Consider the following 27,575-nt stretch of genomic DNA (forward strand, 5'->3'; position numbering starts at 1 on the left):
GTTAAGAATGGTAGTGACCGCATACACATGATACATCTATCTGCTTATTAACCATCGACTAAACTCAGTACAGATTTAGAGAACGAAGTCCACAGTTGAGAACAAGTGAAAATCCATCTTTATGACATGTAGTGGGTGCCCACTGTGTCGTAGTCCACTATCACTGAAAGTGGCGATAGCCCTTTGGGTACTGATTATGATCAACGGCGCTATATAACATGGCTGTTAGCTCGTAGGCTGTTGAGACACAGCGAGCGGGAGCGAGTGACAAGACGTACAGCATCTGATGATCCTGATGAAGGCATGAGACAGCGCTGTCTGATGGGTAGCAGCAACTGGCGTTGTGGTCCGAAGCATTGACCCCAGGCCACTGATTGTCTGTCTGGGGCCCAGAAGGGGAACTTATCAAAAGGCTGAGCGGTGACCTAACTACCTGCCCCATTGGAATATAGGTGCAGTGTCATGTGGACATGTATGTGTGGAGACGCAATTAGCTACCTGTGACTGCAACACTATTTACCATGACCTGCACACCACGTATTGGTGCAGCTTGCACCCCCAGACACAGTGGTAGCTGCAGGAGTGTTGTCAGTAAACAGTTCCGCATATCTTTTGTTGGCAAACAACCTCCTGAAGTAAAGCAGCTGTACCTGGCCCAAAAGCACAGCCATGAGTGGTGTGGCTGAATATGCAGGGACACAGCTCTGCACACACTGACATGACAAAGACATGGGATACCTCCTATTATAGTGTCGGACCTCCTTTTGCCCGGCATAGTGCAACACCTCAATTTAGCATTGACTCTGTAACTCTTTGGAAGGCCCCTGCAGTAGTATGGAGCCATATTGCGTCTATAGCCATCCGTAATTGCGAAAGCGTTGCCAGTGCAAGATTTTGGCAATGAAGCGATCTCTCGATTGTGTCCCATAAATATTCAATGGGATTCATGTTGGGCAATTTGGGTGGCCAAATCATTTACTCAAATTGTCCAAAATGTTTTTGAAACCAATCGTGAACAATCGTGGCCTGGTGACATGACTCATTGTCATCCATAAACATTCCATTGTTGTTTGGGAATATGAAGTCCATCAATGAATGCAACTGGTCTCAGTTGGTTCAGCTGGACCAGAGGAGCCAATCCATTCCATGCAAAGCACAGCCCACACCATTATGGAGCCATCACTAGCTTCCATAGTGCCTTGTTGGCTTTGTGGAGTTTACGCAACACACCAACACTACCATCAGCTCCAACCAACTGAAATGACTCAACCAACAAGGCCACTGTCTTTCAGTTACTAGGGTCCAAACGACACTGTCACAAGCCCTAGAGATGTGTTGCAGGCAATGTTGTGCAGTTAGCAAAGGCAGTAGTGTAAGTCACCTGCTGCTTTAGTGCACTACTGCCAAATCACCGCATTGTCCTAATGGATTCATTCGTCATATATCTCACATTGATTTCTGTTGTTATGTCACGCAGTGCTTCTTGTCTGTTAGCAAATGCTACTGCTGTCTGTCGTTAAGTGAAGGCAGTTGGCCACAGCACTGTCCGTGGTGAGAAGTAATGCCTGATTTCTGAAATGGTCTTCCATGTGTCTGGCTCCAACTACCATTCTGTAGTCAAAGTATGTTAATTCCCACTGTATGGTCATAATGACATTGGACACATTTTCACATGAATCACCTGAGTACAAATGACAACTCTGCCATACTGCAGCACTCATGCTAGTATTTGTTAAGAATACTTTTGTCTTTTCTGAAAAATGCATATATTGAAAGTTATCTTAATTCAAAATTACTGCTGTCTTAAGAATCGAGAAAAAAGAAGGAAAAAGTTGCACGCATATACTTAAGACTAACTCTGCCTTTGTGTGTAGTAGCAGAGAACTGAAAGAACATAGGAATGATCTTGCATATGTAAGGACCTATAGAAAATTTTGCAATAGAAAGAAAAATAAGATGTGTGAAATACTGGGGCACATGAGGAATAACACAGAGGCAAGCAAAATGTAATACTGTATAACCCTGTTTTTATGTCCCCGGAATTGACATTTTCCCGCCATTTATGACATTTTTTATTGCTTCCATCAAATTGTCTATGTCCACAACGCTAATTCGTAACTGATTTTGCATTAACATATTTATAGTTTTCCTGCAATTTACAGTTTATGAAAAATTTTTCATGGAGAAAAAACTGATGTAATGGATGCAAAATGACTTTGGTATAGTGTTGGTCATCAATTAGTGTTTACAAACATTATGTGGTTAAATTTCTTGACACTAGGGTGCTTACTCAGTGGATCTGAACCAGTAAATGTGTAAACATTGGAACAATTCATGCCATATTTCCTGACTTTGCCATACTCTACTTGGCATGGTGGCTGATGGGAGTAACTGGGTTTGTTTGAATAAAGATACCATGACCAGTCACAATCATTTCCAAACTGCCTCTACTGCGCACCTTTGTTAAACTACATTCAGCCCATTTCTTGTTTGGCCACCAGTAGCACTAGTTGAAACCTTCACTAACTTTACGTTGCTCAAATGGTTTTGGTTTAAACACAGCACCAGTTACTTATTTTTTCGCTCTTAGCAAGACATGTATCGAGAATTTATTCTCATTGCCAAGAGTAATACTTACATATGTATTTTTTGTTTCGCAAACTAACAGTGTGAGTGAGAGTGAATACGTGTGGATTTCCACATAACTGAGGAGACACGGTACTTGATAACCTCGAAAAGATGACTACAGTGCAAGAGGTACAGAACAACACATATGCAGACACCATACAAAATACTTATGTTAATATTTTCAGCTGTCAATGAGAAAAAATTCTCGAAACGTATCACGCTAAGCACAAAAAAATATGTAATTGGTGCAGTATTTTATTATTTAAATACTGAATAACAGCAGCAGACTTTCCAAAATCATTGATTATGATGTATGAAATTAAGTCACAAGTTTCTACTTCTCAGACAGTTACCAGTTCCAGTTACACCAGAAGTTTTCATTAGATAATAAACCTTTATTAGATGATAAACACATCCCTGACAAGTATTTTGATGCCCATTATATACATATAGCATACATAATGTGCAAAATTGCAAAGGGGGATCATATATGTAGCTTTTCACAATATATATAAATGACCTAGTAGATAGTGTCGGAAGTTCCATGCGGCTTTTCGCGGATGATGCTGTAGTATACAGAGAAGTTGCAGCGTTAGAAAATTGTAGCGAAATGCAGGAAGATCTGCAGCGGATAGGCACTTGGTGCAGGGAGTGGCAACTGACCCTTAACATAGACAAATGTAATGTATTGCGAATACATAGAAAGAAGGATCCTTTACTGTATGATTATATGCTAGCGGAACAAACACTGGTAGCAGTTACTTCTGTAAAATATCTGGGAGTATGCGTGCGGAACGATTTGAAGTGGAATGATCATATAAAATTAATTGTTGGTAAGGCGGGTACCAGGTTGAGATTCATTGGGAGAGTCCTTAGAAAATGTAGTCCATCAACAAAGGAGGTGGCTTAGAAGATCCAAAGAAGAGCGGCGCGTTTCGTTGCAGGGTTATTTGGTAACCATGATAGTGTTACGGAGATGTTTAACAAACTCAAGTGGCAGACTCTGCAAGAGAGGCGCTCTGCATCGCGGTGTAGCTTGCTCGCCAGGTTTCGAGAGGGTGCGTTTCTGGATGAGGTATTGAATATATTGCTTCCCCCTACTTATACCTCCCGAGGAGATCATGAATGTAAAATTAGAGAGATTAGAGCGCGCACGGAGGCTTTCAGACAGTCGTTCTTCCCGCGAACCATACGTGACTGGAACAGGAAAGGAAGGTAATGACAGTGGCACGTAAAGTGCCCTCCGCCACACACCGTTGGGTGGCTTGCGGAGTATAAATGTAGATGTAGATATAGATGTAAAAACATTATTACACACATTTTACATTTCCTGCCCTTTAAACCATTTTTTTAAGTCCCTTGGAAAGTGTATAAGTGGTGTTTCACTGTATTTGCAGGCCGCCTCTGGCATTATGTACAAAAGGGGAACATCAAAATGGCAATGTGCTTTAAGCAGGAAGTGGGATAGAGTCGTAGAACCTCGTCTTTACTGTTCCAGTTACTGATTAATGAAATACTGATTAATATGAGAGGAGTAGTGAGATAAAAATTATGGGGTGGGGGGTGGGGGAGGGAGACGATAATAACATAAACAATCTCAGAATACAGTGTTGTAATGACAGGAACAAAACGCAACTTATTTTGATCCAACACAGGCAAAATTGGGGCTACAAACAGCAAAATCTGGAACAGAAATATCATGAATTGTTACAATTATAGAACTTTCTTTAAGTTAAATGCAAAATGGTTGAAAAATGAAAACTGTGAAATTACGAAATGCAAACTGGTGAAATTCAGAGGGCCTCCCTGATGCAATATATTATGTTATACAGCAGCAAAATGTGGCAAGAAAGAAAGAAAGATGGAAACTATTCTAATGTTCTAATACAAGGTGGCGCACAAAATGTTTACCATTTTGTTTTTGAATATAAACTTTATTGTCAATACAATCTGAAAGGAACATATACTACAATGAAGAGCCGTCCATTGAGATTTGTTCTAACTCAGCACATGCTCAATATGTCCCCCATTTCATTTCCTAACTTCCTTTAAACGAACATTGAAGTTAGTGTGTGAAGTTAGTGTCTTCCGTAATTTCACTGCAAGCTTGAAGAATAAGTCTTCTGAGCTCCATTAAATCATGTGGATGTTTCGGGAAAATTTTTTCCTTTAGGTACCCCCAAAGAAAAAAGTCACATGGTTTGAGGTCCGGACTATTGGGGGGCCAATTTTGTCCATCATTGAAGCGACCTGGAAACCTGAATGAAATGATCCGCATGTTGAAATGCTCGTGTAAAAACTCCAATACAGTGTTTGCAGTATGTGGCCTTGCCCCATCTTGCATGAACCACTGCATGTTGAAGGGCAAGGCAGCAGCAAGAAGATGTGGAATGAAGCTATTGCGAAGTATGCTCAAATAACGCTCACTGTTCACCGTTTATTCAAAGAAAAAAGGGTCCAATAAGTCCGTGACTGGAAATTGCTGCCCACACTGTAATCCTCGGAGCATAATGTTGATGTTCATGAAGCACTTGTGGGTTTTCAGTGGCCCAAAAGCGTACATTTTGTTTGTTAACCACACCGTCTAAATGAAAATGCGCTTCATCTGAAAACCAAACGTTGTTGAGAGTTTCTTCCCTATCCTCTGCCCACTGAGCAAACAGCAGTCTCTGCTACTTGTGTTCTTCAGTGAGCTTCTGTGCACTGGTCATCTTGTATGGGTACATATGGAGGTCACTTTTAAGAATACATTGAACGGAGCATCTGGGTATTCCCAATTGCACTGCTGCCTTTCTACACGATTTCCCGGGACTTCTCTGTACAACAACTTGTACCGTTTCAATATTCTCTGGTGAACAAACAGGCTTAGGCCGAGGTTGATTCGCTTCCAATACTGTTCCTTCCTGTACAAATTTATCGTACAACCTGTGGATGGTCTTCTTGCAAGGGACCCATCGTGTGTTAAACTGTTGTAGAAAATGCCTCCGAGTCTCAACAAGGCTTTTCGTTTCATGAAAAAGTAACACAACTGCCGATCGTTGCTGTGTCGTCAGTCTTCCATTGCTGCTTACTAGTCTCCTAGTGCCAGTATCGTGAATTACACATCATTTCACAACTCATTTGTTTTTCCAAGCTCTGCTGGTACTGCTGTAGAGATCCCAGCGGGATGTCTAATGTGTGTCGTAAATTGTGAAAGAAACAATTAGTAACACATTTTGTGCACCACCCTGTACAATACTTAGAACATCAGATGACTGGCTGGTTGGTTTGGGAGAGGGGACCAAGCAATGAGATCATCTGTCTCATCCGATTGGGGAAGGAAATCAGCCTTGCCCTTTCAAAGGAACCATCCCAGCATTTGCCTGAAGAGATTTAGGGAAATCACAAAAAACCTCAATCTGGATGGCCGGACGTGGGTTTGAATCATTGTCCTCCCGAATGCGAGTCCAGTGTGCTAACCACTGCGCCACATCGCTTGGTAACATCAGATGCAGTTAGTACACAGAAGCACATTGAAAGTTACGGAGAGGGCATGAACAATTTGAGGGCTGCATTAATCATGAAAAACCTACAAAAACTAAATACTTATGTTCTACTTCCAGCTAACGAATTATATCTACAGAATTTTAATTAACAAAATTTAAGCAGACAGCAGTGAGAGAGGACAATGGCAGAGGGGAGGGGAGGGGAGGGTGTAGTGGTAGGGAGGGGGGAGTGGGTGGTGGTGGTATGAGTATTGTTAAATGATATAAACATATGCACTTCTCCATAAAGTATTTTAAAACCTCAGTCTTTATCACATTTCTATAAAAGGTACGCAAATAACCAAAAGTCTGAAACAATTATTCCAATAAACATGGCTGGAGGATTATTGATGAATGTCAGCCAACCACTGAGAGACACATTAAAATGCCACACCTAACAGTTTGAGCATGAATCCACACAATGTAACAATGTCTAACTTTTTACTCCATCTCTGTCTTCTGAAATAAAATGCAGATCATTTCTTAAGTAAACTGTTGCCCTTTTTCCTGAATACAGAATTCAATCAATAACATGTAGACAGAATGAGATTTTTGCTCTGCAGCGGAGTGTGCACTGATATGAAACTTCCTGGCAGATTAAAACTGTGTGCCGGGCTGAGACACGAACTCGGGACCTTTGCCTTTCGCGGGCAAGTGCTCTACCAACTGAGCTACCCAAGCACGACTCACGCCCCATCCTCACAGCTTTACTTCTGCCAGTTTTTAATAACATGTAGCACCATGCCAAAACCATTAGAAAATGGTAGGCTCCTCCAAAGAGAAGACGGTCATGCTTCTCTCTCTCTCTCTCTCTCTCTCTCTCTCTCTCTCTCTCTCTCTCTCTCTCTCCCCCCCCCCCTTCTTCTCCCTCTGATTAATAAGACAAGAACAACATACACATTGACCTTGGAAGATTTCATTTGGCACAGCTTGTTGTGTTGTTTCTTCAGTCATTCATTTCCCCACTGACCCCAGCCTCTTCTCTTAAAGCATAAAGCAACAATGTCTATTGTAGTAAAATTATGTCACACCTACAGTGTAACATAACCAAAAGGAATGCAAAGTAAAACAAACTGAAGGACAGCAGGGAAATCAACTTAGTTAAAATTACCTGTGTATCTCATCTCGTTGCTCTTCCTTGTTTCCCATGTCAATGACAGTAAATAAACGCTGTTCACCTTCACGCCCAAATATTCCTCCAGGTAGCTTTCGCAGGAACTTTTTGAGAACGGACGCAATTGTATACACTGAGAAGTTGTCCATGTTGACTAACCGGCCAGTTTGGAGAAAATGTATCAGTTTTTTCATATTGCCTTGGTGGCCTGGTGCTCGGAAAACATCTTTCTTATACGGTGCTTCCTTGTTCAATTTAAGTATTAATACCTGCAACAATAATATTTGTGTAATTTTCATATAAAAAGTGAGGTGGCAAAATAGCTAATTAATATAGTAATATGCAATGACACTACAAGCAAACTGCTTCATTAACAGACTGTCCAGCTCTTCAAGATTAAATGCTTTAATTTCATTGCTTTTTAATGGAGAGTTCTACACAAGCGAAGATTCTCATATCAACTATGAAGCACAAGACAAGTTGTATTGCTTGTATTAGGGCAGTATCTGGTAAAATGGCTCTGAGCACTATGGGACTTAACATCTGAGGTCATCAGTCCCCTAGAACTTAGAACTACTTAAACCTAAGCACATCACACACATCCATGCCTGAGGCAGGATTCGAACCTGCGACTGTAGCGGTCGCGCGGTTCCAGACTGAAGGGCCTAGAACCACTCGGCCACACCGACCGGCGGCAGTATCTGGTAAGTTACTGCCACTGACAATATCTTTATACAAGGCAAGTACTTTTCATTTAATACACAAAGTGGAATTACAACATTCATACGCTCAAAAAAGGCACTGGAGGAAAGAGGAGTCTTATTTCACTTACTTTTAACAGTGAACAAACAACATTCACACTAAACAGGCTTGTTCAACTGAGTTGTTCTTATTTTCAATTACTCATTTTTTTAACTCATTACAGATTCTCTCTCTCTCTCTCTCTCTCTCTCTCTCTCTCTCTCTCTCTCTGTGTGTGTGTGTGTGTGTGTGTGTGTGTGTGTGTGTGTGTGTGTGTGTGTGTGTGTTTTAGTAAAGTAATGTCAAGTCCAATATAAAAGTAATTATCAACGTCAATATAAAATTATCTTTAAATATGAAATAATCAAACCACTCACGAGAAGGGGGCCAGGAATGTCATTCTTGCAGACTTCGTCTAGAGGAACTCCGAATTTGACCCTGAAAAATACCAAGGTGAAAACATATTTTCAAGTAATTTTCATGGTAAAATGATGAAAGAGAAAGAACGAGGATAAAAGTAGATAAAGTAAGTATACTGAGTGGTAGAATGTGTCACATTTTACCTTACTGAATTTCTAAAAAATCATTTAGGATGGGTATAATGATAAATTTGTGATTACGGTGTAGTCATCAAAGATCCACACATAATACAAAAAGAAATTAATGTAGCTATTAGAATGGGACACCAGCAAAAAACCGAATCTATTTACCCTTTTGTCCATTATCTATCAAATTTTCTGCTTATTCCACTGGGTCACTTGTAATTTCATATTTGCAAGTTTATAGTATCCTTTATTAACAGCATCTTTTAACTTTTAGTATGTTTATACAAAAAATAATTACAGTACAACTAACGACCAGGTCTTCTTGCCAAGTTGTTACTCTGCTGTAGTTAACTATATCATCTCTAACAGCTACACGATCATCTTCTATTGTGATACTTTCCCCTTCTACTGATCAAAAAGGGGAAAGGAACACAATAGAAGACAACTGGGTATCTTGGACAGACAGTAAAAACAACTGAGGAAAATAAAAAAACGATACAGCCCAATAGAAAACATTGGATATCACACAAAACACTGAATTTAACTAATAAATAGAGAATACTCAACAACACAGTCAGTGAAGCACGCAACAGGAAATATAGACTTGCAAAAAATGAGAGTGATAGAAAGAACAAAATAGCAAAGCAAGAATGGCTGGATGAAAAATACAATACTTCACTATGACTTCTCATCTTGTCTCTAAAACCTGCATTGGAATCACTATATGTGAGAGTATGGGTAAACGAATTAAAAATCTATGAGAAGAAATATATAGATGTGTGACACACCCAAGTCTGATTCGGTCCAGGGAGCATGCTCAGACAGCCTAAGTGGCAAGGCTTGCAATAGGCGGGAAATCTAGGTTGGCTCCAGTCCAGTGCAAAGTTTCATACACTGGTTTAGGTGATACTTCTACACCTAATACAGTTAAGCTGAATTTCAGGAATAAATTTTAAGGAGGATATGCTGGACTACAATATCTGCTGGTACAAGTGTTATAGAGACTGGAGGGCACACAGAGTGTTGGAATAGATAAGGGATTTAGCAGGCATCACATATCTTATCTGCTTCCAGCAACCTCAAGACAGCATATAATGTGGCACCAAAGTTAGTAAACTCTTGACGCCACCAAATCTTGAGGACATGGTCATCAAGGACAACAGAAGAGCAGCAAACAGAACCGTCAATTTAGACCAACCCATGAAGACAACTACATAGTTGTGATGCTCATTTAAAATGTCAGAAAATATTGTATTAGAAACATGTGCAGGAGTGCAGCCTCTCCTGTACGGCAATAAATCTAAAATTGCTCTGGGCCACTGCAGTAACAAAGGTGGTAATCAGTTAAAACTCTGAATTTGGGCATCTACTTGCCCCACACCAAGTGACTCCAGCCCACATTTCATGTTGATTCCAAACTGACTTTTTGCTCCTGGATGACTGGAGAAAAGCCATTCCATAGCTGGGTGAGCTACAGTATGGATGCCAGTGAATTCAGAGCAGCAAGGATCTTAAACGCTTGATGCACCATGAGAAGTTGCCACTGGATGGTGAGTGGCGAATCCCCATCCTCCACACACATACTTGGTATGGGGCTGGTCTGGTAAGTAGCCACAGCTAACATGATCCCCTCATGGTGAATAGTGTCAATGAACTTCGGATAAGAAGGCCTTGCTGATCCATATACCACGCAGCCACAGTCTAGTCATGACCTCAGGAAAGCTCAATAGAACTGCAGCAAGCACACCCTGTCTGCTCCCTGAGACCTGTGGTAAAGGCTATATTCAGCAGTTTTTTCAGATATTCGGTGTTTTTTGTGCTCTCACATTCAGGCCCTTTCACTGTGGTAAACACTGCAACCTGGATTGAAAAATTAGGCCCAGAAACCTCAATGAGTTTTTAAAATGTAGAACAGGGTCCTTCATATGCAACTCAGAGAAATTAAAAATATAATGAGAATGAAATGACAAAACACACACACACACACACACACACACACACACACACACACACACACACCTGCAGGAAACTGCAAACCTGTATTTGCTACCCACTTCTCCAAACTCTTCACTCTTAAGTTGCTGCCAATGATGGAGGAGGGACAGAAAACTGCAAAACCATCCACAAATAAGGATCAATGTACAGGACTCCTTACCATAGATGTGATGCTGCTGATTACCATGACAACAGAAGATAACATTTAAAATACTTCCCTGGGGAACGTCATTCTCCTGCTTGAAACTATTCAACAGCATATACCAAGTTGGTGCTGAAAAATCCAAGAACAATCAAATGAAGATGAGTAGGTGGCCACAGAAGCCCTGCTGATGCAACTGGCCAAAAATGCTGTCTCCAAGTAGTGTCATACACCTTACTGATGTCAAAGAATACATCCACACAATGCTGTTTACATAGGACAGCCTGCTAGATAGCCACCTCAAGCAGGGTTAGGCTGTCGACAGTGGATCGACATCATCTCAAACCACACTGAGAGCAGCTACAGAGCTGCCCGATCTCTAACATCCAGACCAGAAAACAGTTAACCATTCACTCCAGTGCATTAAGGCGATGCTCTGGTAACTACTGGTACACGTTTCGTCTGTTCCTAGCTTGAGAAGAGAGATCAAAATTGCCTACCTCCACAGTTGAGAAATTTGCCTATCTGTCATATCAAATTAATACATTATAATGGAAGGAAACATTCCACGTGGGAAAAATTATATATAAAAACAAAGATGAGGTGACTTACCGAACAAAAGCGCTGGCAGGTCGATAGACACACAAACAAACACAAACAAACACACAAAATTCAAGCTTTCGCAACAAACTGTTGCCTCATCAGGAAAGAGGGAAGGAGAGGGGAAGACGAAAGGAAGTGGGTTTTAAAGGAGAGGGTAAGGAGTAAAACAGAAAGAGGAAAATAAGACGACAGAAAAGATTTCGAAATGCAACAGTGACAATAACAAACGTAATTGTTGGATTCAAATTAATGATATCAATATAATGGAAGGAAACATTCCACGTGGGAAAAATTATATATAAAAACAAAGATGAGGTGACTTACCGAACAAAAGCGCTGGCAGGTCGATAGACACACAAACAAACACAAACAAACACACAAAATTCAAGCTTTCGACCTGCCAGCGCTTTTGTTCGGTAAGTCACCTCATCTTTGTTTTTATATATAATTTTTCCCACGTGGAATGTTTCCTTCCATTATATTGATATCATTAATTTGAATCCAACAATTACGTTTGTTATTGTCACTGTTGCATTTCGAAATCTTTTCTGTCGTCTTATTTTCCTCTTTCTGTTTTACTCCTTACCCTCTCCTTTAAAACCCACTTCCTTTCGTCTTCCCCTCTCCTTCCCTCTTTCCTGATGAGGCAACAGTTTGTTGCGAAAGCTTGAATTTTGTGTGTTTGTTTGTGTGTCTATCGAACTGCCAGCGCTTTTGTTCGGTAAGTCACCTCATCTTTGTTTTTATATATAATTTTTCCCACGTGGAATGTTTCCTTCCATTATATTGATATCATTAATTTGAATCCAACAATTACGTTTGTTATTGTCACTGTTGCATTTCGAAATCTTTTCTGTCGTCTTATTTTCCTCTTTCTGTTTTACTCCTTACCCTCTCCTTTAAAACCCACTTCCTTTCGTCTTCCCCTCTCCTTCCCTCTTTCCTGATGAGGCAACAGTTTGTTGCGAAAGCTTGAATTTTGTGTGTTTGTTTGTGTGTCTATCGACCTGCCAGCGTTTTTGTTCAAATTAATACATTGTAAGATGACTTCTTTTGATGCCGTTTTCACTTTCTGCAGCACACTATCAGATTTTGTGGTGACTGGGTGAAATACCACAGGGCTCAGACAGTGCTAAACCCAGTTCCCACATGGAAAATGGGCAGTTCTAGGACTCATTAATTGTTGGGCCTGAAGGCCACCTGTCCCTCTCCATGGTGCCACGATATGATCTTCTCCACTTACATTGGCTGGGGAAGGTGTCTTTCTGCTGGATTGGTACTTACGGGCAACAGATCCATAATCAGGTTGGTTGGTTGGTTGGTTTGTTGGGGGAAGGAGACCAGACAGCGAGGTCATGGGTCTCATCAGATTAGGGAAGGATGGGGAAGGAAGTCGGCCGTGCCCTTTGAAAGGAACCATCCCGGCATTTGTCTGGAGCAATTTAGTGAAATCACGAAAACCTAAATCAGGATGGCCGGACGCGGGATTGAACCACCGTTGTCCTCCCGAATGCGAGTCCAGTGTCTAACCACTGCGCCACCTCGCTCGGTGTCATAATCAGGTTTGGTATTATCAGTGTAGTGTTTTGTTTATGGCTGGAGGTTTAATTTTATGTTACCTTTTTTGTTAGTAAGTGAAATGACAATGAAGTTAACGAACAGATCCCCGCATGCAGCAGTGGGGAGGCAACATGTGATTATGATTAAATTCACACACTTATTTGGTTTAACTGCCAAGCATGTTACATTTATGGAGAAGGTAAGGGATTGATCAAAGTTGCTGCATTTGGGACAAGAGATCAGTATGCATGGCGTTGCTGGCAGGATAACATACAGAGTTCTATGTGGAGGGGTGACTTTACTTTGTAAGTACATTTTTTATGATTTAAGATGGGGACAAGCTAAATATATGACAGTATGAAAATCAGCACCGTCCCTAAACAAATATTATCCATAAAATCATTTTTCAACATACAAATAATGCTACAAACACGAAACCCATAGGAATCTTACATTTTACTTGACCCATATAGGTCAGCTTAAATGAACACCTCAACACCAAAAAAACCAACATATGCACAGCACTTTACAAAATTCCCTTCACCAATACAGCTCAAATGAAATCCTCAGTGCCTACAGCCCAAAAACAGATAAAAAATACCAGTATCACCAACTTCACGTAACCTATATCCCTCACAAGCAACCAACATTACCAAAACCCCAACAACAACTCAAAAACCCATAAAGCCCCTATTCATTAGATCAACTGAAATATGACCAAAATACCATAAATCCAAAACATACAAAGCATCAAACTTAAATTAAAATAAAACAAACAAAAGCCTCCCAACAAAAACGTCAAGGTTACGCCCCTCCCCAATATCTCTCTCTCTCTCTCTCTCTCTCTCTCTCACTCACACACACACACACACACACACACACACACACACACACACACACACACACACACACACACACCGAAACATTCCAGCCCCCACAACCTCCCGTCCATAAACCCTAATCTATCCAATACCATCCGACACACAAAACCAAGAAAAAAAAAGAACAACACTGGTCAACACTCATTTTCTTGCCAAGGATATTTGAGTGGCTTTAGGATGGGTTAGTGGTGCTGAGGACGAATATAGCAACCATTTATGCAGTTTGGCTCTAGTTTTTGAGATAATGCATGATTTATTCAAAAAATTAGAAAAAATTGCTAATACTGAACTCGAGCGCTACAAACTACAATGAAAAAAGAAAATAATCTTTATAAATAGCTTCTATGAAAACCTGATAGGCATTTGTCCACGTATAAAACATAATTGAAAAGTTTCTCTATAAGTATATCATTTTCCGTCCATGACAAACCGCTTCCTGCACGCTTTCCTTTTATAGGTCTCTTCAGAACAGTCACGTTGCAGATTCCAGCAATAATCTGCCATCATATGCCTGTCCCATCTTCCTTTATATCTTTCCTCTATTCCTTTCATATCTTGATGGAACCGCTCTCCTTGTTCCTCACTGAAATCACCTAGATTATGAGGAAATCGATCCAAGTGGCTGTGAAGGAAGTGCAATTTTATGCTCATGTTAGCTCCTAAGTTTTGAAAGTTAGTGAGCATGTTTTTGATCAGTTCCTCGTAATTGGGAGCTTTATGATTGCCCAAAAAACATTTTACAACAGCGACAAAACTGTTCCAGGCCGATGCTTCAGTGACAGTCATGACACTTTAAAATTGGTATCGTTGATGAGCCTGCGAATTTGAGGACCATCAAATATTCCTGCCTTAAGTTTTTCACTACTGAGTCCAGGGAACGTATTGCAGATGTATGTGAAGCAATTACCATTTCTGTCTAAAGCTTTGGTGAATTGCTTCATTAGTCCTAACTTAATATGTAATGGTGGAAGAACAATCTTGTCCCTACTAACCAGAGGTTCATTAATGATGTTTGCTTCACCAACAGCCATATGTTCCCTTGGAGGCCATGTTTTCTGCTTCCAATGTTCGTGCTTTGCCCTACTATCCCACATGCAGATAAAACATGGGTGCTTTGTGTATCCACTTTGTTGTCCAAGCAAGAAGTTCACCATTTTCAAATCAACACAAATCAACCACTGGTGCTGCATATACTGAATTTTCTGCAGAACCATCTTGATGTTAGCATATGCTTCACAAAGTTTTGTTGAGTGGGCAATTGGAATAGATGCGTAACGATTGCCATTGTGTAGGAGAACACATTTTAAACTTCTAGTGGAACTGTCTATGAAGAGACGCCAGTCCTCTGGTCTATATTCCGGCAGCCCCAATTCAAGTAAAAGTCCAGGTATATTGCTGCAATACACTATAACCTCTTCTTGGTTGAAGTACGGAAGAAGGTTTTCTTCTCTCGTCCGGTAAGCTGTTATTTTAACACTTGGATGAAGACAGTTCTTTTCCTTAAGCCTGGATGCTAAGAGTTCTGATGCTTGCTTTGAAAGATTGAGTTCTCGTATCAAGTCACTGAGCTCCTTCTGGTCGAACTGCTGGGGTTGTGTCTCACGTCCTTCGTATTCCGAACCACTACTTGTACATTCCTCGCCGTGCACATCGTCATCTGATGATGTTAGCGTGGGTAATGTTGTGAAATCGTTGCTGTGCACCACCGGTCTTCTTGCTGACTCCATATCGGGATATTCCCACTTTCGTTTTTTGAACCTATTAAAACCTTTCACATTAACAATGCAAAAATAGCAATCATCTGTATGGTTCTTCTGCTCTCGCCATACCATAGGCACTCCGAAGTTTAAGTTTTTCCTTTTTCGTTTTGTCCACTGCCGTAAGCACTCCACACAGCATTTACAAACTTTATGGGGTGCCCACGCCTTGTCTTGATCTCCAAGTATAATTCCGAAATATGCCAGATACGCTTCCTTCACAAAAGGAATGATATTCTTCCTGTTCTTTTGAAGAACGTATTCACCACAAATGTAGCAGAACTCATCTGGATGGTTCACGCAAAGACGGCGTGAAGAACTCATGTTTTCCTAAAACAAAATTGCACAAATACTACATATTATGCAGAACTTTCTTGTATTTGCATGTCAATCACATCCAACAAACATCATTAATTGTTTTGTGTGAAATGAATACTCACCTCTTATTTGCTACGTCACGATGAAAAGGTTCTATCTCCTCGAAGCTGCACTGCACATGTGTGTGACTTTCGACCATCACCATTTTTCTTGTTTACACTGAACGCTACCTATCGGCTGTTGCGGGGATTACCTCGGCCAACAAATGAATGTCGAGTACCGCCGAATTCAAATCTGTACAACCCTCAATATCTTCAACACACGCACCGCACAACAGGATTGAACACATGCTGACAGTGTGATGTTTGCATGATGTAATCCTCAACCACACAGATGCACTCCCTGAGCACAATTGTTTAATAAAGATAGTACAATATCACTAATTAAAAAACAGGTAGCAAATACATTACAGCATATATGGACCCTGCAGTCGATATTATCCACATGAAACTCTCATTTCCACAAATAACCTATATCTCAAAAACCAGAGCCAATTTGGAAAAAGTACAAATATACTCGGAATGAGTATCATAACAATATCCCATTTTCGTTCAAACTTCCCTGGCAACGAAAAAAAAATTTTATTTTGTAGAGCTGTGTAATCAAAAACCGAAATCATTCAAACCTCACAAAAAACACCAACCAAACTGGTCTTCTCCAAACAAAATAAATATACCCCACCCTGCCCTATTAACCCCACACATCCCACCCACATTACCCCCCCCCCCCCCCCCCCCAAACCCCTAAACTCACTACCTTTGGCCTATACATCCTCCCCACTGCCGCCAAAAAGCCAGAAAAATGCAAAAATTCTTCCACCAGCAATACTCATTTAAATTGGATTGCAGTTTGGAAGAGTGCCTCTTTCCCCTCCCTACAACAGACTTAACTGCCGCCCCCCCCCCCCCCCCCCCCAATGTATTGGAGCAAGCCCTTGTGTCATCATCCATAAACTGAATGCTATGGTTAACCACTAAGTGCTCATAACCCCCTTCCACAAACCAAGATGAAAATGCATCTGACATCACAGTACAGCCCTCCTCAATGTATTCCTCAACACGATCCCCAAGTTCCCCTTACAACCACAGCGCAAAACCTTGAAAAAACAAACAGTATGCCCAACCCTCCCATGAACCAACATGTGGACCACTGCTCCCATACTACTACTTACCAATCTGTGACTCATCAACTGCAAATACGACCCCTTGCCCACCCAACCTCCCCCTACACTTAATGTACTTTGAAAACATCTCCCAATAAAAAGAAAACCAATCTAACACAGTTCACACACTCACTCCAGTCTCAAGTGCACAGAAACTTAAGGAGGGGCAGTAACAAAAATAATAAGTAATCAACACAATCTCCCTCATGGCCAACCAAGATGTCTCGAACCAAGTACCACAACGACTCAATTGCCACATGTTATCTTGGTGACACCTCCACAGGTACAGGTCCTTGGTCCGAGACATTTGTCAACTTCAAACACTGCCCACAAGCATGACCCCAAACATACTCCGCTATCAACCCAAAAAGCTGAAAAATCTTGCTATCAACCCAAAAAGCTGAAAAATCTTAATGGTCAACAACATGTATTTGCCCAAAGCCACGTGTAAAGAATAGCTTGTAAACTTATCAGTCATATCCGCTCCTAAAAATTAAAAGATACGTGTCTGCTTGTGTCTGTATATCTGTGAATGGATATATGTGTGTGTGTGTGTGTGTGTGTGTGTGTGTGTGTGTGTGTGTGTGTGTGTGTGCGCGCGCGTGCGCGCGAGTGTATATCTGTCCCTTTCCCCCCCTAAGGTTAAGTCTTTCCGCTCCTGGGATTGGAATTACTCCCTACCCTCTCCCTTAAAACCCATATCCTTTCGTCTTTCCCTCTCCTTCCATCTTTCCTGATGAAGCAACTGTGGGTTGCGAAAGCTTGTATTTTGTGTGTGGGTTTGTGTTTGTTAGTGTGTCTATCAACATACCAACGCTTTCGTTTGGTAAGTTACATCATCTTTGATTTTAGATATATTTTTCCCACGTGGAATGTTTCCCTCTTATTATATTCATATATATATTAAATTTCATTATATACCAAACTAATCAAATCTAAAAAACTGATAGACACACAGCACAGAAACCAATAAATCATAACAGCTCACTGGAAACAAGGCAGGCACTTTTCATATCCACATTATCACAATGATTACCAAAACTCAAATGAACATTACACAAACAACTTCACTAGTCAACATCTATCACCAAAGCTCCCCACCAAATACAACAACAACATGACACCTGCAAACACAAACCAACTCAAAACACCACATTACAGTGATGCCACACACCATTAACACCAATATGCACAGGTCAAAGCATACATGTGGTATAAGATGCTTCCAATGACCCAAGGTTAACTTTAGCATCGCTATCCATATACAGCCTACTTTAACTCATACTACCTTTTTAAACTTAATCTCAAAATAATGCAGCCTGGTATCATAAATAAGTTACACTGTTTCATATAAACATTTCTCAAAGCTGTAAGTTGCTACACAGTTTATTTCTATTAATTGTGCCTTGTGATTAGATAGTCTATTAACAATTTATTACACATTAATAGTTTTGGCCTACATCAAACTACCTATCTTGTTGAATATGAGTTGGAAAATTAACTACTAAAATCAGATCGAAACACCCAAATCATGATTCCAGTTTATTTCTCCTGTTACAGTTTCTTAAGAAATCTATAATGAACTACCCACTAAATACTTTATCTGTTTCCTCCCGTCTGACAGGTATTGCAATAATGAATTTAGATTTTTCATAAATTTGATTTAAATCATGAAAACTGCACCAGTTACCTATTTTTTTTTATGCTTAGCACAACATGTTTCAAGAATTTCTTTTCACTTTCAAATTCACTGTGGATTTGTTTACAGGAATATGTTTGGTGCTGCTTACACGTGTGATTTTCTGCCTCGCTCATGACTTTTTGAAGTTAGACTGCAATCTGATTGCTTCAAGCATCAAAAAATAAGTAACTGGTGAAGTTTTCATTATTTAAATCATGAATGACACAGTTGTAGGCTTTCCTGAATCATCTATGATGAATGAAATTAAGTTCTTATAAATAGTTGGAAGTTTGCTAGAGGAGATCTGTAGATTGTTACAATTACAAGAAAAGTATTCTGCAGTAATAACTCACAAGCACATGCTTGTAGGTTCTAATCTACACAAAATTTTTTTGTTTTGATATTTCTGACTCCATGTCCAAATTTTACATAAGCTGCAACTCTTCCTTTTTCCATGCTTACACTATGCAAATATTATGTTAATCTCTAGATACTGATTTTTAACTTCTTTCTCCCTGTAGTCACATGGTGCTCAGACAAATGTTTCTTGAACTACTGTCTACATAGCTAAATTGACATCATGACGGTGCAGAGTTTAGTTTATGAGTGTGTTGTGTTTGTAGATGTCGTCTTGTTGCGGTTGGTGGTGTCCTCTGGTGGTGCATTTAAGGTCCGCGTGTTATGTGTTGTATTTTGGTATCGGCACTTGTGGTTGATTTATGTATCTTAGGGGTCATTCCATGTCAATTCAACCAATTTGAGAAAATGTTCCAGCTGATAGTCTCAGATTTGGCTGAAATTTAACACACCAGTGCTACCAAGTGTGGAACACTCATGTACAAAATTTTAAGTTCCCCTGCCAATTAGTTCCAGAATTATGGCTTGTGAAAGAAAGTGGCGTGGCCCAGAAATTGCAACCCGCATCTGGCAATCTATCTTCAGACCCAACTTCAGGTCTTAATAACTTTGAAACTATTGCGCACAGTTCAGTGAAATTTTTACAACTCAGTAACATCCACTTGGAGAACACACTCTATGAATCAAAACACCAACAACGTATTTCTGCGGGAAAATAAAAAATTCCAAAACGTGATTAAAAAAATGTAATACATTATAAGGTACATATTGTAGGTGCCCTCTATGCCAAATATAATTCACTCAAAAAGGGTAGAAACTTTTTTTTGTGATAAGCTTAATGTGGCCTAAACACACACAGAACTCATCTTGCCCATATCAGTCACACAAACAGAGTTACATGCACATGAAAACACAAAAATTTGAAAAATTACCTGAAAAACATGGCTTTTCTAAGTGTGGTAGCATAAAAGGGACAAGTGATATCGAAGCCAAATTTCAGACACTGCGTAAATAGACCATAATATAATATGTGGCACAATTTCAAATTGTTACTGCAAGGCATTTGTGTACAATAAAAGTTATCAGAGGTGTATTTGGTTACGTTTCTTTTAACACGATTTAGCAAGTAATATGATGATGCAGACAGCGTGTTTCAGATGAAGCTGTAGCAATTGCTGGGAACCATCAGGCAACAAAAGTTAAACAATGGTAGTTTTCAGGGACAGAATGAGTCATTGCTAGGCAGGAACAACAAAGGAAACAAGCAACAATTACAGGTTACTCATGTTTTTAAGATTCTAGTTCACACTGGTCAGTACTGTTGTGGAAAGTCAGTATGGAGGCAGAAGAGTGTACTAGTGGTGCTTTTGTTCAAATAAGTTGCAGTATTGGTAGAGCACAAGCATCTGAATGTCATAAAACAACATATGGAACAAAATGTGGCATTTGCTTTGTACCGTATGATTTTGATGAATCGGACCAAGATTTGTTGCTATGGAGATCTGGGATACACCCTGTGGGCACAAGAAGCACAGTTCCAGGAAACTTTAATGTTTGTTATCATCATATGAAAGTGTTTCTGGATAAGTATTCTCTCTGACAAAGAAGTTGTTTTGATCCATTTTGGATTCATACGAAGACAGTGAAGTGTAGCCTCAGAGAAATTGATATAAAACCAGTTTTGAAAGTGAATCAGTGCATGGGACTTAGCATGAAACCAGGACAAAAGTTATGTTCCAGGTGTATTACACTGCTAAAAAATGAAGAATATTCTGATAATTTACATGACAGTGACAAAGAGTGTCAGCCACCTACAACCACAGCGAATGAGCAATTAAATACTTCAGTGACTGTTCTTGGTTTGTCTCCCATGAAGACAAATGAAGTTGGGAAAAGAGATAGGTCCCGCTATGGTAGAAGAAAATTACAAGAAGCTCAAATGGAATTAAAACACAAAATAGCTGACACACTAATGGTGGTCTGGATTACAAAGGTGCAATGATTCTGCTAATGTGTCACATCAGTTCCTACCAGTGCATGATACACAGGTGTGAAAAGGCAAATCTTGCAGAACACATGAATAACAAACTGTATGGTGAACTCCTTATGGATGACGATGAACTTGTTTCTTATAAACAATGGACACACATGGATCGCACAAGTCTTGAAACAAAGCAAAGTACAGTGGAAGATTTTGTTGAAATGTTCTGTCAAAAAATGGACAAACTGACCCCACACAGCTTCACAGCAACAGCACAATCGGCTTATGTCCATTTTTGTAAGGATAATTTGAAACAAGATGAAATTATAGTAATACTAGACTTTTCTGAAAATTATGCATTTATAGTTCAAGATGTCATACAAGGATATCATTGGGACAACTGTCAAGCAACTCTCCAGCCATCTGCGATTTACTATAAAGATGAATCAGGTGATGTGTCTGTCATGAACTTGTGTGTTTTTAGTGACTGTTTAATTCATTCTGCCATTGCAGTTCACGCGCACATTCGCACTGTCATGGCATATGTGAAAAACAAGCTGCCTCACATACATTTTGCGAAATACTTCAGTGATGGGGCAACTAGTCAGTACAAAAACTGTAAAAATCTCAAAATTTATGTATGCATTACTGTGATTTTCAGATTCACGCAGAATGGAATTTTTTCGCAACAAGTCATGGTAAAAATGTATGTGATGGTATTGGTGCTACCATTAAGCGCATGGCATCATGAGCTAGTCTGCAGCACCCTACAGAAGGTCACATTTTAACACCTCTTCAATTATTTACCTGGGTACAGAAAAATATCGCTGGCATACAATCATTCCATATTTTGAAAGATGAGGTGAAATCAGTCGAAGAGTTGCTAAAAAGCAGACTAGAATACGTTAAAACTGTTGCAGGCACAAGGAGCCTTCATCACTTCTCTCCAGCGGACTCTGACAATATGCAGATGAGCAGACTGTCCGGTTATAACTATAGGTTCATGCACAACATGTGTCTTCACTGTGTGTCTGACTCAGGATTCAGAAGCAAAAGCAGCAACATACAACCAGGTTGCTATGTTATTGCTGTTTATGATGACAAATGGTACTTAAGATGTGTTGCAGAGTGCTGTGAAGCAGAAGGTGATGTATTTCTGAACTTCATGGCACCAGCAGGACCAGCGAGATCATTTCATTGGCCACTTTGGCAGACAGGTGTTGGATTCCTTTTGAACATATTCTTATGACAGTTCCAGTTCCTACCACAGTGTCAGGAAGTCATTACAATTTGCCTTTCAATGTACAGAGTACAGCAGCTAAAGTGCGGGAGAACTTCTGTTCGAAGCACAATCGACTGGTTTTTATCAGTTAAGGTGCAGTAAACATTAATGATAGGTTGTGTTAATCTGTCAATACGTTGTTGCTTGGTGATTAAACAGATGTGGGAGACGATAAGAAGAGGCAGAACAGTTTACGATATGCTTTTAAAAAATTGTGTTGTGGAACAATGGCCACATCACCAAATACATCTGTCAACTTCCATAGTACACAAATATCTTGCAATAACATGCTGAAATTTTGAGATATATATCATTATGGTCTACTTATGCAGTGTGTGAAATTTGGCTTGGATACCACTTGTCCCTTTTGTGCTACCACACTTCGAAAACCCAAGTTTCTCAGGTAATTTTTCAAATTTTTGTATTTTCGTGTGCAAGTATCTCAGTTTTGTGACTGATATGGGAATGATGAGTTCTGTGCATGTTTAGGCCACATTAAGCTTACCACAAAAAAATTTATACCCTTTTTGAGTGAATTATATTTGGCATAGAGGGAACCAACAATATGTACCTTTTAACGTATTACATTTTTTAATCACATTTTGGAATTTTTTATTTTCCCTCAGAAATATGTTGTTGGTGTTTTGATTCATGGAGTGTGTTCTCTAAATGGACTCTGTGGAATAGTTCCAAAATTATTAAGACCTGAAGTTGGGTCTGAAGATAGATTGCCAGATGCGGGTTGCAATTTCCGGGTCACACCACCTTCTTTCACAAGACATAATTCTGGAACTAATGGGCAGAGGAAACTAATACTTTGCACACAAGTGTTCCACACATGGTAGAATTAGTGTAGGGCCTACTGAATTTCAGTCAAATCTGAGATTATGAGCTGGAGCCCCTGGTTGAACTGACATGGAATGACCCTTTGGGGAAGTACTTGATTTCAATTTTTTAGGTATCGCCAGTTATTTTTGAGCTATATAGGTCATGGGAAGTGTCCGATTCCAATGCGCCATCATAGCTATGTGTGTTCTGGTATTGTAAGCTGCCGTTGACCTATTTAGGTCAAAGGAAGTGTTCGATTCCAATGTGTCTTCATAGCTGTGTGTGTTTTGGCACTGTCAGCTGTAGTTGACCTCTATAGGTCAAGGGAAGTGATTTTTGTTGTTTTAGGTGTTAGTTTTGTGGTATCGATAGCTGCGGTGCGATTATAATTTTTGTGGTATCGACAATTGTGGTTGAGCTGTGTAGGTGAAGGGAAGCGACCGGTTCCAGTCGATATTGTGAGTTTAGTGGAATTTTGTGGTGTTTTTATGGCATCATTTCGTGTGGTTCGGGATCGTGGTGTGTCTGTATGTGTTTATATTTAGTTTGTCCTTACCCAAAAAAACCCAATTTCCCGCACTGGTCCCGTTAGTTTGATCATACTTTTGGAGGGAGATGTGTTTGTTGGTTTTATATGTATTTTCTTGTTTGTTGTCTTGTTTATGTAATGATGCCATAGGCATTATATTGGAGCTGTTGAGAATGGTCGTTTCCGCCATATTGGTGACGTCATGGGTCAAAGCAGACAGGTGGAATTGGATGCTTCTCTAATCCCCAAAGCACAGTAATAAAAATCAACATTTAGTCTAAAACTGAAATTGTAATTCAGGACTCACTACTGGGACCATTTGTTTTCATCATATATGTAAATATTGTACAATCTTTTAATTCTCATACAATTACTTATGCTGACATACCTCTTTGCTGTTTGATGGTGATGATTAGAAAGAGCTAACAAAAGTTTCAACTCTTGGGATATCAGAAGTGACTAAATATTTTAGTAACCGGGGTCCAATGGCAAATATCACAAAATCACAATAACAACAATCAGAAGCTGACAAGCTGCATAGCAAATATTTACGAACCTTCATCTACAGACACTGGAGTCTGTAAATTCCATGGTTTGCAATTGGATGGCAATATCTGATGGGAGAACCATTACAACTTTGAATGCAGAAAAATAAGTATTAATTGTACTTAGCCAGCTGTCCAAAATGGTAAGTAATAAAATGCTGAAAACATTATACAATAGGATAATTTTTCAATTTATAATTTATGGGATAGAGCTGTGGGCTTGTGCTGCTGATGTGCACTTGAACAGAATACTTGTACTACAAAAGAGAGCTGTTATGCTGATGGATAGTCTGGGGTACAGGGAGACTTGATGTGATGATACCACTGAAACAAATATCTCCTTGTAAATTCTAAATGTACAGGGTGGGGCAAGTAAAAGTGGCATGGATGAGTGTATACAATTGGACATATGTAACAACACCACTAATATCCAACAGGATGGAGCAACTGCCCACACAACTGGCCGAACCTCAGAGCACACTTACACAATCTTCACGCCTGACAGTTGTTACCAAAGGTCAGTCTGGTACCAGCCGTATGTCACCAACCAGGTCACCTGATCTGTCAGTGAGCGATTAGTTTGTGTGGGGAGCCCTTAAGTCTATAAGGTGTATCACAACATCCCTCAGTATTTAAGAACTGGAGCAAAACGTATCGGATGAGGCTACAGTAATTCCAGCTTAGATCTGCATTCAGAAACTTGCTGACCAGGACCCAAAAAGGCCAAGAGATGAATGGTGGTCACTTTCAACATCTGCTACAGTCAGTCAGTTAGTACTGTATTTCCCTTCTTCTGCTGTGTTTCTTTGTACCCTGGAACTCTGTTCTCTGGGCCACTTTTATTTGCCCCAACCTGTACATTGATTAGATCATATTAGATTTACTTTCATTCCAAATGATCCGTAATGAGGAGGTTCTCCAGGATGTAGAACATGTCAGAAAAACAATAATACATGACAAATATTTGCAACTGAAACAAATAACCTAATTTACCTTTCACAGGTACCAAGTGGAATGATCATCATTTTTCTTAATGAACACTATATGGAAGAATCATTTTACAAGCACTAATGGACTGAATTTAAAATAAGTATATAGAAATCACTTTTTGTTTTTATAAACTATCAATCAGGATCACACACCCAAATTCTGTGACATACATAACTACAACACAAAGAACTAAATTAAAAATAACAAGCCACAGTCTGTATATCAGTGAGTCATTGTTGTACAACAAACTTCCACAACCCATAAGAAATTAAACAAGAGATACATTTACAATAAAATTAATTTCTTTCTTGTAGCCTAAATAAATGTTTGCATTCACTGACAGAATTTTCTGCTCCTTAAAGTCTCTACTCTACGTAAGAAACAAAACAGTATCTGACAGCAAAAACTTCAAGCTGTTACAGAATACAGATTTGTGTGAGCAGCATAAGAAGTAATACAAGTAGCTACAGAGTATGAAATAATGTGTACTGCACAACAGAAATTGTAAGTTTGAAACAGATAAGTTAAAAGTAGATACAGGCCTAAACATCTGCAAATAAGCATAGACACTCTTAACCCTACTTTACTACGCAGTCTGTATACTCCGGAAAAATGTTTGCATTTGTTTAAATTATACCGTAATTGTAGATAAATTTAATATGGCATGCATAACACTTTTGTACATGGAGAAGACAACCTCTGATAATGTAGTGTTCTGTATTCTCTGAATCTTTCATTAAAATTAAGCTTATAATGTCAATTATTTATAAAACACTGAACATTTCATTAAAACTCCTTTATGCAATATTGTTTTCCGAATGTTTATAATAGCATCTGTATCAAAGTAAACTGATTCAGAATGAGTGTTTCTCTAAGATTCACTATAAAGTGTCACTCTTCTAAAGATACAACAGCCACCCACAAGCCCCATATGCTCTCTTTCGCTTATCTGCACAAACAGTATACAATCATATGTCCTGGTCAGTTTTTATGTTTTTCTTTTTTTTTTTCACGTAAAACGTCTAAGCTGTATAGTTCCAGATTCTCTGTGCTTAATGATGTTATAATATTGTTTCTCTCCAGCAGGGGAAAAACACACACACACCAGCAAAAAAGATATAAGGTCGCCTGTCTTTGGACGAAGGCTACGTAGTGCAACTATTTACGAGAATAAATGCAAATTTCATAACAGAATGGTAAAAGGAAAAGCTGCACAACTGAAAATGTGTCAGTCCATTACAGCGATATGGGTCTTATCATCAAACTGCTGTTTGCAAGAGCTATTTAAGGAGTTTATTTTACTACTTATTTCCGTAAAATACAAGCTGTTGGCAATATATCATCTATAAAGTGTTTGTGTTATTTTCGTGTTCAACAACATGAAACTCACTTTTCAAGCCTGTGAGGATATGGACCAGATCCATGGCCGCAAGAAGTAACCACACTCCCAAGGGTGGTGGCTCTCCGGTGCATCCTCTCGGCCCAACTGGTCATCCTCTGCACTCCACAGCACTCAACCCGACCCCCCACTTCCTCAAGTTACACGCCTGCAACTGCCACAAAACATAACCTATTAATACAGTAATCACAGCCCGAAAACATTCAGTAACTCTCTCTGACGCTATTCGGAAATTGTCAATAAGCAAACTGACACATTCGTAAACAATGGACAACTTTATTGGGAAGTATTTAAATTAGCGTTACTATCCACCATTGAGCATCGCCATACAACTGGCATTCCACTCTTGTCACTCATGCCATTTGTTTCACTACTGGAGAAAACTGTCAAAAGCTGGTATACATTGTCAACAACAGAGTAGCGATTCTTTCCGAAACATACCCCCCTTTGCCATTATACTCGCAGTTTTAACTGTTGCTGTCCATATTTTTGGGACGGAGTGCCACTGAATGAATGGGCGACACCACTACACTACACACCATTTCTCTGTCGATAACAACAAACCACACCTCTCTCCTTTCACATAATGCTCGTTTTTTTGTTTTAAAAAACGAAAGTCAAAATGGCTTCCGTTTCCGCAAATACAATACAGGTCGATATTTCCCATATATCGATAGTGGTCATGAAGATTTGCTTTCTTTCGTAAATATTCTGTATACCACTTTTAAAACAGTTTTCACATATTTTCATCTTTGTGTGTTGTCTATTCCAGAATTAAACTTTAAAAAATAAAATAAGACATATAAACTTTCGTATCCGCGATGTGGATAAAGGGCATTTGTGGGCAACTACAAAACTGCGGACCTACAAAAGGATTTTCTCAGAACATAACATACATACTTTTTTTAGGGCATCGGCAAATCAAATATGGGTTGCATGTGTATCAGCAAAGA

General features: G+C 39.6%; 1 protein-coding gene across 7 annotated transcripts in view; it reads right to left on the minus strand.

Moving 5' to 3' along the window:
- LOC126475270 (rho GTPase-activating protein 20) overlaps nucleotides 1-27,229 on the minus strand; it is a 183,667-nt gene extending 156,438 nt beyond the window's left edge. For 4 of the 7 annotated variants that reach the window (XR_007586686.1, XM_050102990.1, XM_050102986.1 and 1 more), the window contains exons 1-4: nucleotides 27,064-27,229; nucleotides 26,614-26,776; nucleotides 8,385-8,445; nucleotides 7,264-7,535 (exon numbers count right to left, since the gene is read on the minus strand). Coding sequence is in view for 6 of the 7 variants with exons in the window: in XM_050102990.1 (XP_049958947.1) it covers nucleotides 7,264-7,535; nucleotides 8,385-8,445; nucleotides 26,614-26,717 (437 nt within the window). In the remaining variant the exon portion in view is untranslated. The other 3 variants (XM_050102988.1, XM_050102989.1, XM_050102991.1) reach the window with 3 other exon arrangements.
- Between the last annotated feature and the right edge of the window lie 346 nt (nucleotides 27,230-27,575).

The sequence above is a fragment of the Schistocerca serialis genome, chromosome 4 (assembly GCF_023864345.2).
Source record: "Schistocerca serialis cubense isolate TAMUIC-IGC-003099 chromosome 4, iqSchSeri2.2, whole genome shotgun sequence".
Lineage (NCBI taxonomy): Eukaryota > Metazoa > Arthropoda > Insecta > Orthoptera > Acrididae > Schistocerca > Schistocerca serialis.